This window comes from Chrysochloris asiatica, unplaced genomic scaffold, assembly GCF_000296735.1.
Source record: "Chrysochloris asiatica unplaced genomic scaffold, ChrAsi1.0 scaffold00003, whole genome shotgun sequence".
Taxonomy (NCBI): Eukaryota; Metazoa; Chordata; class Mammalia; order Afrosoricida; family Chrysochloridae; genus Chrysochloris; species Chrysochloris asiatica.
Window position 1 is genome coordinate 2552987 of NW_006408521.1, and position 15452 is coordinate 2568438.

Consider the following 15452-nt stretch of genomic DNA (forward strand, 5'->3'; position numbering starts at 1 on the left):
CCCCCAACAAGACGGATCAGCCAGGTGACATCATTGATGGCGTCAAGTGTGGCGGCGGTAGTGAGGTTGGCCCAGCATCGGACATGGTTTCATTCTGCTGTGCATGGGGTCGCTATGAGTCAGTTCCGACTCGATGGCACCTGATAACAACAACAACATGTCTATTTATTTTGTTGTTGTACACGACTAATTTCACATAGATTTGAAAAATTGCAACACTGTAACTCTTCATTCCAGAGGACTTAATGTGTTCATGTGGAACCTGTACATAGCCCAAGATACAGTCACTCAAACAGAACTAAGGGATACTGTATGGTTAAAGTCAGTAAAGGTGTGCCTCAGGATTATAACAGATGTCAGACGAAACAGAAACTCTCTGCTTGCCACAGATATAAGATCAAAAAGACTTTGAGATGAGCTTTTTGGAAAAGAGACAACTTTATTTGCAAATTTGAAATTGTTAGGAAGCAGGAGGATTTTGGCCACCACCAGTCTTCCTGGAGATCAGGAAGGCATCATCAGGGTATAAGCAGGAAGAAATTACCAATCATAAAAAATATGGGAGTCATTTACAAATTAAGACTGTAGTTACAAATTACAATGTTGAGATGGTAACTTTCATGGCTTCTTGTATTTGGTTTTCCATTTCAATGGACACTTTGATTCTTCAGGCTCTGGTGGGTTAAAGTTTCAATAGGTAATACTGGTGCCAGCACATTCTAACCTGCTCTTTACTTCTCAAGGAGCTGGTCATATACAAACAGACGTCTTACAAATACTGAAGTATATTTTTAGTTTCTGACTAGATTCATGATATGAGGGGGAAAAGGGAAGGATATAAATAGGATGACTACAGTAGCTTAAAAAATATGAGTTCTTGGAGTGTTTGTGGAGTCTGGAAGCTGCACTGTTCTTCTGGGACGCGGTTGCGTGCACTGCCGTGGACTTGTTTTTCAGAGAAGGCCTGCAGAGAAGGCCGTGACCTACTACACCCTAGAGGAGATCCAGAAGCACATCAACAGCAAGAGAACCTGGCTCATCTTGCACCCCAAAGTGTACGATCTCACCAAGTTCTTGGAGGAGCACCCTGGTGGAGAAGTCTTAAGGGAACAAGCTGGTGGTGATGCTACTGAGAACTTTGAAGATGTTGGTCACTCTACAGATGCTGTAGAAATGTCCCAATCATACATCATTGGAGAGCTTCATCCAGATGACAGACCGAAGCTAGCTAAACCTTCGGAAACTCTCATTACAACTCTCGATTCTAATTCCAGTTGGTGGACCAGTTGGTTGATCCCGGCCATTTCAGCCCTGGTGGTGGCCATGATGTACCACATGTACATAGCAGAAGACTAACCCCTTCTCAGAAGCCAAGAAAGGACAGACTGAGAAGCCACTGCAAAGGTCTACTGGGAAGGGTAGACTCGTCCACTGAAAATGATTGCACCGTGCCTGTCTCCCACTCTCTCCTACATTAGAAACAAAACAAAATGAAAAGAGCCATTTTCTGTTCTTTCTACTCTTGAACTTGTCTTTCAGAGAGTGCCTTTTTATTCATCAACCTTATTTGGATGTTTCCCCTATATAACTCAGTCATGTGACTGTTAAAAAATGATCTGGTATTGAACCTGTCCTGTCACACGTGCCTGTCTGCTTGGCATGCTCATTGTCTGTGGCATTCAGAACCCCTTACTCATTAAGCAACATCCCTTAGTGTTCTTGTCCTCTAGACCCGAAGGCAGGTGTGACCTGAGATAAGAAAAGACGTCTCCCTGAACATCTTTGCATCTCATCCACTGACCAAGTACCTCACGTTTCCGGAACGTATAGCCTAAAGGTTTCTAGTTGTTGTTTTACCAGAAAAATAGGTGAGAAAAAGAAAAGGTAGGAGCCATAAAAAGAGACTTCACTTGTCACTTGTTCTCTGATCAGGAACACAGTAGCATAAACGCCCTTGAACTCTGAGAGAAAACCACATCTGGCCAATCTCTCAGCTTCAAAATAGCCTTCCAAGGATGCGCTCAGTATTGTGAGTTACACGTCTTAACCATTCCTTAATAAAGGCCCAAGTGTTGCTTCCCCAATTCGTCAACACCCAGATATTAAGGAGGTTATGGATCATTTTGAATCTGCTCTTGGACAAAATGCCGCTGCCAGTGAGTGAGGACCCCTGGGAGTCAGTGAGATTCTGCCCACCCTCTTGTCACTGGCAGCTTGGGACAGGCTGGTACGGTCACCTAATCATCCATATGCTGTTCTCTATCCCAATTTTTTTGTCTTTTAAAATTGGGAACCTGAGGGATAGATTATTACTAGATTCTAAGTGCTTCGTAGTTAGACATGATCATGCTTGCCTATTGGCACAATAGCCACATGGAGTTCTTCAGAAATGTCTAAAACTCTGGAACAGATTTTTGTACTATTGCAGAGTCTAGATTTGTATAATCAATGGCGTGCAGCCCCCTGTCTCCTCTCTCTTTGTCACTGAAACCTAGAGCGAATGTAGGCAAAGGGGTGGGTAAGGGTGGCTGTACTTCATAAAACATTAGCTTTCAGGAAAATCTTTTATTCCAATTTTAATAAACATCCCTGGTATGAAACCTTGCCTCTTAAAAAAAATGAGTTCTTGAAATCTCCTTCTACGTATAAGGAGCTCTGATAGAGTTGGCTTGCTATTCTCATGGGCAGCAATTCAAATCTTTCAGCAGTTCTGTGGGAGAACAATGAAGGCTTTCTGATCCTATAAAGATTTACAGCTTCAGAAACCCTATACAGCGTCACTGTGTGCCGGAACTGACTCCATAGCATATAAGCACCACCCCCACCTTCTGCCTGTGGCCAAAGAAAGAAAAATGAGGTTTGAAGGGGACATCTATATCATAACATTTCACTATACTTGTTCAATCTATATGCTGAGCAAATAATCCAAGAATCTGATATATATCAAGAAGAATGTGGCATAAGGATTCAAGGAAAGGTGATTAATAACCTTCCATAAGTAAAACTGAGACACTTGGAGAGGAAGATCAAAGAATATAGCCTTCAGTGCAGATGGCAACTCAGTGTAAATAAAACAAAAATCTTCACTACTGGACCAATAAACAACATAAAAATTTGAGGAAAAATTGAAATTGTCAAGGATTTAATTTTACTTGAATGTAGTACCAATGCTTATGAAAGCATCAGCTTAGAAATCAAACACATTGCATTGGGCAAATCTGCTACAATGTTTGAAGAGTATAGATGTCACTTTAACCAAGCAAAGGTGATTTCAGTAGCTTCCTATGCATGTGAAAGCTAGACAAATGAATAAGGAAGGTCAGTGAATAAATGGTGCATTTGAATTATTGTGTTATTGAATATTAAATGTACTATTGGGAGCCAGCAGATTCAACAAATCTGTCTCTGAATGCTCCTTAGAAGCAAAGATATTGAAAGTTCATCTAACATACTTTGGATACGTTATTAAGAGGGATCAGTCCTTGGAAAAGGACATCACGCTTGCTAAAGTAAAGAGCAAAAAAAGAAAAAGACTCAAGAAATGGATTGACATAGTGGTGGCAACAATGGTCTCAAATATAACGATTATGCAGATGGTGCAAGACAGGACACTGTTTGGTTCTGGTCTGCATAGAGTTGTTATTAGTTGTTGTTATGTGCTGTCGAGTAGGTTCTGACTCATAGAGACCTTGTATGGATAAGGTTTCCAAGGAGTGGCTAATGAGTTTGAACCACTGGCCTTGTGGTTCAAACCTACCTTTAGATCCAGTGCTTACCGTACTGGATAAAAGATTTCCTATTTAGCTCTTTATAGAAAAAAGATTTCCTGTTTAACTCTTTATAGAAAAAAGATTTCCTATTTAGCTCTTTATAGAAAAAAAGTTGATGCTGGTGAAGTAGGAAATAAGAAAAGTATCATTTTGTATAAAACTTAAGGCTTAATAAAATAAAGAGTCATTGTTGTTGTCAAGTGCATTGAGTTCTGACTCATAGGAACCCTATAGAGGGTTTCAGAGGAGCACCTGGGGAGATTGAACAGCCAACCTTGCAGTTCAAACTGACTTTGCATTCTAGAGCATTAGCCTATAATATACCAGGAATCTAAATAAAGAGTAGTAGTATTTAAATGAATTCTGCTTTCAAAAATTAAGCAATTTTAGCAGTACTTTCCTACAGAGCCAATTAATTTTTGTATTATACTTAGAACCGAGTTACAAAAATAAGAGTTTATTATTTACTAGTTGATCATGAAGATACAGATTTATGGTTAATTAAGATGGCTACAGATTCTTTGACATTACTTCCTTTAAGGAACTCTTTTCGTTTTAATCTCTGAAGAATCTATTGTTTGACAAATAGATAATGAAAGAAGTGATTTCTTTGGACACAGTTTTTGAATGCAGGCAGCTGAAGGAGCTCTGACGGAACAACCAGTTTCACTCACATCATGATGCTGTTTGAATCCATCAGCTATTTGAAAGGAAAAAGATGAGACTTTCTGCTCCTGTAAAGATTTACTGTCTCAGAAACCCTAAATAAGGTCTCCATGAATCAGAATTGACTGGACTGCACACACCCACCAAGCACCAGGCAGCTAAAGGAGCCCTGCTGTGATGTTGCTAACCACAAGATCAGTGTTCAAACATACCAACTACTTCTCAGAAACCCTATACAGGATCACCATGACTCGGCAATACTTAATAACAGCAAAGCCTGCTCAAATTTTGGAGCAAAGTCACTGAGAAGAGGGTGCTAACAAAAGAGAATATTGGAAGGTTGATCCCATTTGTTAATTAAAATATCATTTTAGTCCCTTTTTACATTTTTAAGTATTATTGGATTGTTTAATTTTATTATTAAAGTAGCCATGAAGATAATAGCTTCACTCTCCATTCTGAGCTTTGAAAAATAACTATTGTCTTTCTGATAATGTGCTCACATAGCTGCTTGTGACAGTGTGTGCATACATGTGTGTGCACATTCACAGAGAGTATAATATTTATTTGTGCTCCAGGACTAACTGAACAGCCAAGAATATATTTTCTCCTGATGATACAGAATTGTTATCTATTGTTATGGTAATTATCTTTAAAAAAAAATCTTTGTTTTCTTTAGTAGACTATGGTAGCCATACCTTATTTTAATAATAATAATAATTTTTCCCATAATATCAATGTATATATTTATTCATGCCAGAACGACAGTAATATATAATAGCCATAGAATGCAAAGTAGATTTACTGCTTCATACTATGTTACATTGTCTCAGATAATGTGAGGATTCTTCTGTCAATTCTGTATAAAATATCATCCTCCTGCTTTACTTTTAGAGATAACTGCTCAAGGTTTGCATGGATACTGCCATTAGGAACAGGCTGCTTCTCCTGATATTAGGACATTTTTAAACTTACTCAAGTCTGTTAACAATTTTATTAAATTAAATGTAAGTAGGTGTCCTGAGTGTGGTCACAACATTTATCTCTGAAAGCATTTTTATTTATGTCTGTTTTATAGGTGTTGTATTACTTGTCTTGGCTGGGAAAAGTTTTTATTTATTTGAATAACTACGTTATTTTTAGCACTGTTCCAAGTGTATTAGCTTATTGAAGGAGATAACACAACTAAACTACACTACAGACAGTTGCTGTTAGGTGTTCTTGAGTCCCTCCCAACTTACAGCAACCCTACGCAATGACAAAATGATACACTGCCCCATCCTGTGCCATCCTGCCAATCATCAGACAATCAGTCATTCCCATGTTTGAACGTATTGAAGTCTGTGTTTCAGTCTATGTCATTGAGGGTCTCCCTACTTTTCTCTGACCCACTACTTTACTAAGCATGATGTCCTTCTTAACTGGTAGACATTTTATATCTAGGCTTACTAAGCTTTTATGTTTGTGGCTTGATAATACTGGTTTTGTTTTTTATATTCCTGGGATCTGAAGGTGTTATTTTCAATATTTACCTTTCATAACTTAACTAAATATTGAGATAGTGAACGGAGTTACTGTAAAGAATTGTATTGATCAGGTATTACATTTGTAAATGTTATCATGTGCCTACAGTGAACTCTGATATTTATAATGAGCAACATTTTGCTAGAATACATTTTATGAAAATCTAACACATAATTCATTGACTATGAAAAGCAGCCTAGTATGAAACATCTTTAAAAAATATATGCGTTATAATTATTGATAAAAGATAAAAAGCACCGTATGTAATTTTCATTCACACAGATTACTGAAGACTAGATATTTAAAATGACTTTATTTTATAATGTTCCTTCCAGTTACAACTAAGAATACAAAATTATAATATTAAGTGAGGGCACCCTAAGCAAGTCTTATTAAGATTTCAAATCTAAATCTTTTTCTATGTACACCATATTTACTGACTTTCACAATTTATATTAACAAGCCAAATGCATCATGTATGAGGGGGATTCAAAAATATCATAGAAAAAACATGCATTGTCTTTTCATTCCATTTTTTCCATGAAATTTATATCATATCTGTACATAAAGTGATACCAGGTGAATCAAGGAAACACATTATCTTATACCATGCCCCTATAATAACTAAATGCATGCCATCAATTGGATAATTAATGAAACATGAAAAATTCTGGTATCATCTCCTGGCACTTTAAGGAGGAGATATGAAATGTTCTGGATCAGTTAGAATGGACTTGATGATTGTGAGTTTGGGCGTTTTAAACAACGTATGTGGAATTCCATCCTAAACTTATTCTAATCAGCTACTGAAAGAAATTTCGTTTTAGTTTTATCATTACTGTTTAAGAACAGATATAAATGAAGTATATTACACTATTTAGTAGTGAAAGCAAATTTCTAAAAATAAAACAAAACCAAAAGGTATAAATAAGAACGGAAAATAACACAAAATGTCCATTGGATTTTGAGATTTGTATAATAGACCAGCAAGAAGTAGATATCCATGCATACTTGCCTTTTAAGCCCATATTGATTAATTTCAAAAGAAATAAAATATGAACTTTTTAAATCCAGAAAGTTCAGTTAGCCTTTCTAAGTATTCTAATCTTACTGAAATCAATGAACAGAAAGCACATTATATATATATATATATATAATTTTTTTTAAAGAGAAAATGAACCTATTCTGATTCAAATTCACTTTGGAACTTAGGAAAAAATTAGCAATGTTCAGGTGAATGTGCTAGCCAAGTGACTAAGGGGTCACACTTAACCCCCAAGCCCCAAAATGGTTATTGTGCAAAGATCAATAAAAAAATTCAATGCTTTTTCCAAAAATGAATTTCTTTATGAAAAAGTCAAATCCCCAATCTGAATTTGTTTCTTAAGTCAAAAAATTAACTACCTTTTAAACTATACACTCTCCTGTATCTTTATTCTATCCTATGTCTCTCATCATCCTCACAAAATGTATATTAGTGATAAGGATGAGAGAGAGAAAAAACAAACAAACAAAATTCCTATAGACCTATACAGAAAATACATACACTAGATAAAAAACATGGACGTAAGACAAAACAAAATGTCAAACACAAAACAAAACACAAGGCAGGAAAAAAAAAAGCCAGCAAAGGTGACCTAAGCAACTGAAAGTGTTTGAAATTAGATGGTGGAATAGCGGGATGAAAACACATGGGAGAAATTCATTGCAAGAATGTATATATTAGCAATTAATGCATTCCAACTCTGAGTAGTTAGTAATGGAGCACCTCTTTGGGATGCTCAGCGGTGAGTCCTTTGAAGTAAATTTGCTTTTTGATGGGCAAGCTAATGTTGAAACAACATATAATAGGATAGTTGAAAAGATGTTAGTTTTGTAAATGAAATTATGGACAAAATGAAAAACAACAATCTAGAAAGTAAAAGCTGTAATATAAATTCAAGTTATATATACATGTTAGATTGTTGTTAAGAGTTTTGAGTGAATTCCAGCACAGAGACCCTGTATACGGTTTCTGAGGAGTTCCTGGCAGATTTTGAGCTCTGACTTTATGGTTAGAAGCCTAGTGCATATCCAACAGCACCACACCAGGAAGCTATGCTGAAGTCCTAGTGTGGTACTGTGGGTCAATATGCTGGACATCAAAGTCAGTGGACATTGCCACACTAGGACTCTATGCTAGATAAGGATTAATATTATAAAAGCAGAACTCACAATTTGTAGTCCCAGCATAGATTCATTACACCAGTGGGCGGAAGATAGTATTTTTAAATGCAATTCAAATTTTGATCAAGCTGCTGTCTCTAACAAATTTAATTAAAAACATTTTTAATAGGTGTGTTATTGTTGTTAAGTGCCTTCAAGTTGGTTCTGACTCATAGCAACCCTGTATAGGGTTTCTGAGTCTTTGAAAATCTATGTGGGAGCTGAAAGTCTTATCTGTCTCCCTCAGAATGGCTGGCCTGCTAGCACTGTGGACCTGGTGTTTCACAGTCCATTGCTTATCGTGTGGAACCACTGCCACTGCATTCCCCTTAAGAGATGTAAGTCTGGAAATTCGGATATGCTAAGGAGTTACATGGATCTCATGTGGTTTTGCGGTCCTGTTACCTTCTCACCAGAATGTCTATAAGAGCGTTGAGAACTGCCTCATTGAGCCCTAGTTCACAGTCTACTCTCTGGACATGTCTATGCTCCTGCATGCTGCACTTTTTGTTTTTAAGTGCCATTGAATTGGTTCCAACTCACAAAACCCTCTATAGTGTTTCTGAGAAGTTACTTGTGGGTTTGGACCAACAGTCTTGAGGTTAGCAGTCCAGCGCTTATTCTACGGTGGCACACCAGGACTCCATCACAACGATATTACCCTTTATTGCAATAATCTTCACATAATATTACCTTTATATATAATCATATTTTTATATAATCATATGTTTATGATGTATCTTTCACTAGATTGCATGCTACTTGAAGGAAAGCAGTGTTACTCAGTTTGCATTCTTATTTTTTGGACATATAATAAAAGGTAAAAAATACATATGATGCAACTGAATATAGGAACTTATGTGATAATTTTTAGTTTGAAATATGATATCTCTTCTTTTAGCACTTTCGTCCCTTTTTATATTTAACAATTGATGTAATGCATTAAAATGCTTAACACAGTGCACATTCTTAATTAATCAGGTTCATTTGATGATGCCCCTGCTTGTAGTCATTCTCCATTCCTGTTCTTCAAACACTCAGACCTTCCTACGCTGATATGAAAACCTGTGTCTCCACTCAACACATAGCATTCTGATCTCAAAGCATAGAAAATAATACATGACATTAACATTTGAAATATAAGTACTCTACTTTTGGAATGAAATTGTATAAAGACATAATAAAGTAGAAAATTCCCATGACTAATATCCAGACTTTAACCCCTTACACAAAAAAAGTTGTTAGCTCATCTATAGTGTAATAAAGTGAGAAGCATGGTATTTCTAGAATCAATATGAGCATAAAATATAAAAAGAACACAAAAGTCTATATCTACCTGGTTCATGAAGGGACACGGCACACTGTTGGATTTTAGCAGAGCCTTGAAAGATGAATAGACAAGTGAACAAACAACAAAGAAAACAAAGCAAAGCAAAACACAGAGGCAAGAAAGTTCATGGAGTATACAGAAAATCATTATAGAACCTAAATGTCCAAACAATGGGGTTGATGGAGGGCAGGGGATGAGGGAAATGAATCTTCCAATAGTAAACGGGGCCACATTGTAGGGCAGTAAATGTCATATTGAGAATCAACCTTTTATTGTTGGCAAAGCCTACATGAAGATGTTTGTATTTTAGAACAGTTACTAAAATGAAGATTTATTTCAGGGAAAAGAGAATTGTTGCAGAATGGTTGTAATAATATATCATGAACATGGAACACCACAGAAATTTAAGAACTTTATTTAAGATTATCAGTAAAATGTGGTTTTAATTGTGGAGAGTTAATTGAGCATTTGGGAGAAATCCAAAGGTTTTCTTTAGTTTCAAGCATGGGTAAGAAAGAGCCTCGGTCGCTCAGCGGTAAATCGCTAATTGATTAACTGAAAGGTCAGTGGTTTGAGATCCCTCAGTGGTGTCTCAGGAGAAGCCCTGTTGGTCTGCTTCCATAAAGGTTAGAATCTAGGAAGTTGCACAGGACAGTTCTACTCCATCACATGGGAACACTGTAATCAACTAGATGACAGTGGAGCTAACGGCCAGGGTAACTACAGGCTAACTTGATAAGAAACAGCGAAAAGTTTTCCAAAGTACCATTGTGTGCTCATTTTATATATATATATATATTCACACCAGTGATGTTTAAGAGGTCCTGTTTTCTGTGTCATTGTCAGTAGTTGGCACTGTCGTTCTTTTAAATGTTCACATGTCTGTAATATCTCATCATGGCTTTAATTTGCATTTCCTTTTATATGTATTCTTTAGCCATGTGAATATCGTCTGTCTATTATCCATTTTTAAACTGGATTTATTATTATCATTATTATTCAAGTTTATTAAGTTTTAATTGTTATTACAATTTAATACTAAATACACATAATAGTATATAATTATTCTGGATTCATGTTTTCTTCCATATATATATCTTGCAAATATTTCCTCCCAGTTTTAATTTTAATTTTGGAGCTTTATTTATGTTTGCTTAAAGAAGCTTGATAGTTACTCAAACCAGAGCAATCCAAATATGTTTCAAAGAATGAATTTTAAAACGCCAAACAAAACTGTGGTATATTCATACAAGGGTACTACTCAGTCATAAAACGGAACAACATGAGTGAATCTTAAAAATATTGCTGTATTGAGTGGAAGAAGTCAGTCTCCAAAAACCACACCAGGTAGAATGACATTAACATGACACTGCAGAGAAGGCAAGTCTATTCCAGTGAGATGGAACACATCAGTGTTTGCTGGTAATTGAGGTGAGGCTAGGCTTTGACTCCAAGAGAAAGCAAATGGGAATTTTGGGAGGGTGATAGAATTGCTCTGTATCCTGACTGGTGGTTGTGGTTGTTGTTGTTAAGTGCCGTTGAGTCGATTCCGACCCACCAAGGAGCAGCTGGTGAGCTCGAACTGCAGACCTTGCAGTTCAAACAACTTTTCAGTTGTTTTAGCCCACAGTACCACACCAGGACTCCGCACCACACCAGGACTCCTGACTAGTGGTTGTCACATAAATCTACAAATCTGTTAAAATTTTACAACTGTTCATCTAAAGAAGTTAACTTGTGGCTTGCTAAATCAGAAACTTTAAAAATGTAAATATATATATATATAAATACATTTATTAAACTATGTTTAAAAGAAACTTTCATCTGGGTTACTGCCAGAAAGTCTATTGCCACACTGGTCTGGATTCTCTATGATCTATTTTTCCATCTATAAAATGAGAGGATCAGTCTAGAGCAGTAATTTTCATTCCCCCCCTCATACCCCTTTTTAAAAAGTTAGTGTGACTGTAGGTTTGGAGGGAAAGGGCTTGTGATCCCCCCAGTAACACCCCAGACCCAGGACCATAATTCTTTATCAGCTGTACTTTTATATGATTTGTCAAAATCTCTGGATTTGAAGTTAAGTGCTGTTGAATTGATTCTAACTGATAGTGACCCTGTATAGGATTCGCAAGGAATAGCTGGTTGGTGTGAACCACCAACCCTGTGATTAGCAGACCTGTGTTTATTTTACTGGTTTTAGGCATCTGGGGATTTGAACAATCTTGAATTCCAGGGACAACTGGTGGGGACCCTCTTATTGTTTCTTTGGCTAGTGTGTTATAGATCCCAGTGGTTAGGTTCTAATTGCCAGTGATTTCAAAAATAGTGCTTTGGGGAATTCAAATTGTGCTCACTGTTTTATAGCTCTTTCCTAACATGGATTAAACACAATAGAAACTCTGAAAGGACTCCTGCATATACCCTTCCCTGAGGTGGGGTCTGAAAGGAACTTCACCCATTTTTACTACATTTTTCATACTCAGGATAATATTTTTTTGGAAGAGCATTTTGTAATAATAAACGCACAGATGGAGGAAATGGTGTTATGGAAGTGAGTTCATTGACCTCTAATTACTGGGATGAAACAGCATTATTAATAACAAGAGCTGCTTCTTACATTAAGCTTTTGCCATGTGCCAGGCCCCTTGCTGTTGTTGTTGTTGTTAAGTGCTGTGGAGTCGGTTCCAACCCATAGCAACCCTGTACAGGGTTTCCGAGGGTGTAAATCTTTACGGGAGTAGAAAGCCTCATCTTTCTCCCGCGGAGTGGCTGGTAGTTTCGAACCGCTGAACTTAAGGTTCGCAGCCCAATTCGTAACCTTGCTAGGAATCACTTAATCCTCACAACAACATGTTGTGAGGATTTTTGTTTTCTTTACATTGAGGCACAATCTAAACTGAAGGCTGCAATCTTTGATCTTCATGAAGCAGTATTTCAAGTCATCATCACTGTCAGCCAGCAAAGTGTGTCATCTGCATACTGTAGGTTTTAATGAGTCTTCCTCTAATCCTATGCCATATTCTTGTTGTGTAGTGAATTATCTAATGTCTCTTGTAGCCATAGTCTGCAACTCCTAATAAACATTTCTCCCCTGTAGGGTCTGGTTTTGAGAAGGTAGGGGGAAATACTGAAAGGATGATATCATTCAGCTGTGGATGTTAACAAAACAAATTGTAATTGTGGACACTTGGGCCTTTAATATTGATTTGAAATGAGCCATCTCAAAAGCAGGGGTAGGGCTCTTACTATCATCACAGATGATCCCTGCACACTGAATCTCTGCCACCCAGGGACAGAAATCTGTGCCAGTGCAGGAGTGACTGAGGAGCTGCAGCAATGCAACCAAGAACCAGAGCAGTGAACTTTCCAGGCCATGGAGCAAGTACACGGAGCAAGCTGAGTGACTTTGAGCAGGAAGTTCACTTGTACAGTGGAGTGTTCCGGGCATTTAAGTGGTAAAGCTAGGTTTGCTGGCCCACAGAGCTAGAGCCAAGTATCTTCAGACTAAGGCTGGTTTTGCTTAGCTCCGCAATCAATGCTCATGTGAGCAGTAGTCAAGAAATCAAATAACATATGTTGTTGTTATTGTTAAGTGCCGGTCGAGTTGGTTCCAACCCATAGTGACCCTGTATAGGGTTTCCAAGGAGCGCCTGGTGATATTGAACCACCAACCCTGAAGTTCAAATGACTTTGCTGTCTGACATATTAGCCCACAGCACCACACCAGGACTCCCAAATAACATACAGTGTTAGGCAATTCTACTACACAAGATCTCTTTAAAGTGTTAAAGAGCAAAGATGTCACTTGGAGGATTAAGATACTCCTGGCCCAAGCCATGGTATTTTCAATCACCTTATATTCATGTGAAAACTGGACAATGACTATGGAAGATCATAGAAGAATTGATGTATTTGAATTACGAAGTTGGTGAAGTATACTGAAGGTACTGTGTATTGTTAGAAGAACAAGCAAATCTGTTTTGGAAGAAGTACAGCCAGAATGTATATTAGAAGTGAAAATATAATAGAACTTAAATTCATTAGGAGAGACTTTGTCTTATTCTTCGGACATGTTTTTCGGAGGGATCAGTCCCTGGAGAAGAACGTCATGCTTGGTAAAGTAGAGGATCAGTGAGAACGAGGAAGATCCAAAAAGATGAATGGACACAGTGTCAGCAACAAAGGGCTCAAACCTAACAAGTGTGAGGCTGGAGCAGGACTAGACAGTGTTTCCTTCTGTTTTGCATAGGATTGCTATGAGTAAGTGCAGTTGACTCTAGGACACCTAACTACAACAAAAGAATATGTTTGAATGTGGGGATTTCCCCCACTAGAACATTACATAAAAGCACTCGCTATTTAAGTATCAAAGGAACTCTGGTAGCTTAGTGCTGCTAATCTCATGGTCAGCAGTTTGAATCTACCAGCTGTTCCACAGGAGAAAGATGAGGCTTTCTGCTCCCGTAAAGATTTCCAGCCTTGGAAACCCTGTACAGGGTTGCTATGATTTGGAACTGACTCCACGGCACATAACAACAACAACAACATTTAAGTATCGGTATGCATGACTCAGGAGTCTTGGTGTGGCACTGTGGGCTAATGTGTCAGACTGCAAAGTCGTTTGAACTGCAAGGTCGGTGGTTCAAGCTCACCAACTGCTCCTTGGAAATTGTATACAGGTCCACTATAGGTTGGAATCGACTTGATGTCACTTAACAACAACAACAGTGATTCAGAATCCTAGTGTGGCACTGTGGGTTATTGTATTGGACAGCAAAAATTATTTGAACAGTTCGAGATCCCCAGCCACTCCTCAGAAAGCCTGTACAGGGTTGCTATGGGTCAGAACCAACTCAGTGGCACTTAACAACAGCAATGCATGATTCAGGACTCCTGGTGTGGCACTATGGGTTAGTGCACTGGACTGCAAAGTCGGTTTGAATTGTAAGGTCAGGGTTTAAGCTCACCAGCCACTCCTCAGAAATTATATACAGGGTTGCTATGGGTCAGAACTGACTAAATGGCACTTAACAACAACATGCATGTTCTGTAGGATAAGCATTGAATTGTAAGGTCGGTTTGAACACCCTAGTAACTCCTCAGAAACTCTATATGGAGTCACTATGAGATGGAATACATTTGTTGGTACTTAACAACAAGAAGATGTGGCACTGTAGTATAAACACGGGATTACTAACTGCAAGGTTAGTGGTTCAAACCCACCAGCTGCTCCTCAGAAAGCCTAGACAGTGTCGATATGAATTGGAACCAATTCGACGGCACTGAACAACCACATTGATAAGAAGAGCGCTGTGGTTCCACAGGAGACGCACCAAACGGCTCTGAGTCCACCAGCTGCTCCACGGGAGAAAGATGAGGTTTTTTGTCTCTGCAAAGATTTAAAGGCTCAGAAACTTTGTGCAGGGTTGTGTGAGTTGGAAGCAACTCAATGGCACTTAATGGAATTTCAGTAATTCTTTATAATAAATGTTGTTAGGTCACAATAATGGTGTTTCTAAATTCAAGTGATTCAGAATTAAGAAATATACTTTAACTGACCCCTTAAAAAACCTTCAAAGGCAAAACAAAGTATTTTCAAGCCTTCTTTTTCATCACACTGTATCACTTTCAAGAGATAGCACAGAACAGTCATTTTTTTAAAAACAGCATTTTGAAATTGTGTAATATTTCACTTATGGCCACCATTGAAAGAACACAGCCCAGAGCAGAGTTCTCGAATTCTTTCCTTTTACAGTTGTTTTGGGCTGCTTTGGGTCCTGGAGTAATAACAAGTGATAGTAACTCCCCAGCTATGCAAACCACAGGGTTCTTTGTAATTCACATATAACAGTGTTCCTAAAAAAAATTCATAAAAGCACCTCATGGACAGTGGGAATGAAATCAGTATATCCTATCAATGGACAAAAGCATAAAATTGAAGCTCCTAGTTGAAA

General features: G+C 37.8%; 1 protein-coding gene across 1 annotated transcript in view; it reads left to right on the forward strand.

Annotated features, from left to right (window-relative positions):
- The window catches only part of LOC102827308 (cytochrome b5-like), a 48342-nt gene extending 46986 nt beyond the window's left edge, over positions 1–1356 (forward strand). Inside the window, exon 2 of the mRNA XM_006831429.1 lies at positions 958–1356. Coding sequence (XP_006831492.1) covers positions 958–1356 — 399 coding nt within the window. The remainder of the gene's footprint in view (positions 1–957) is intronic.
- The last annotated feature ends 14096 nt before the right edge of the window (positions 1357–15452 follow it).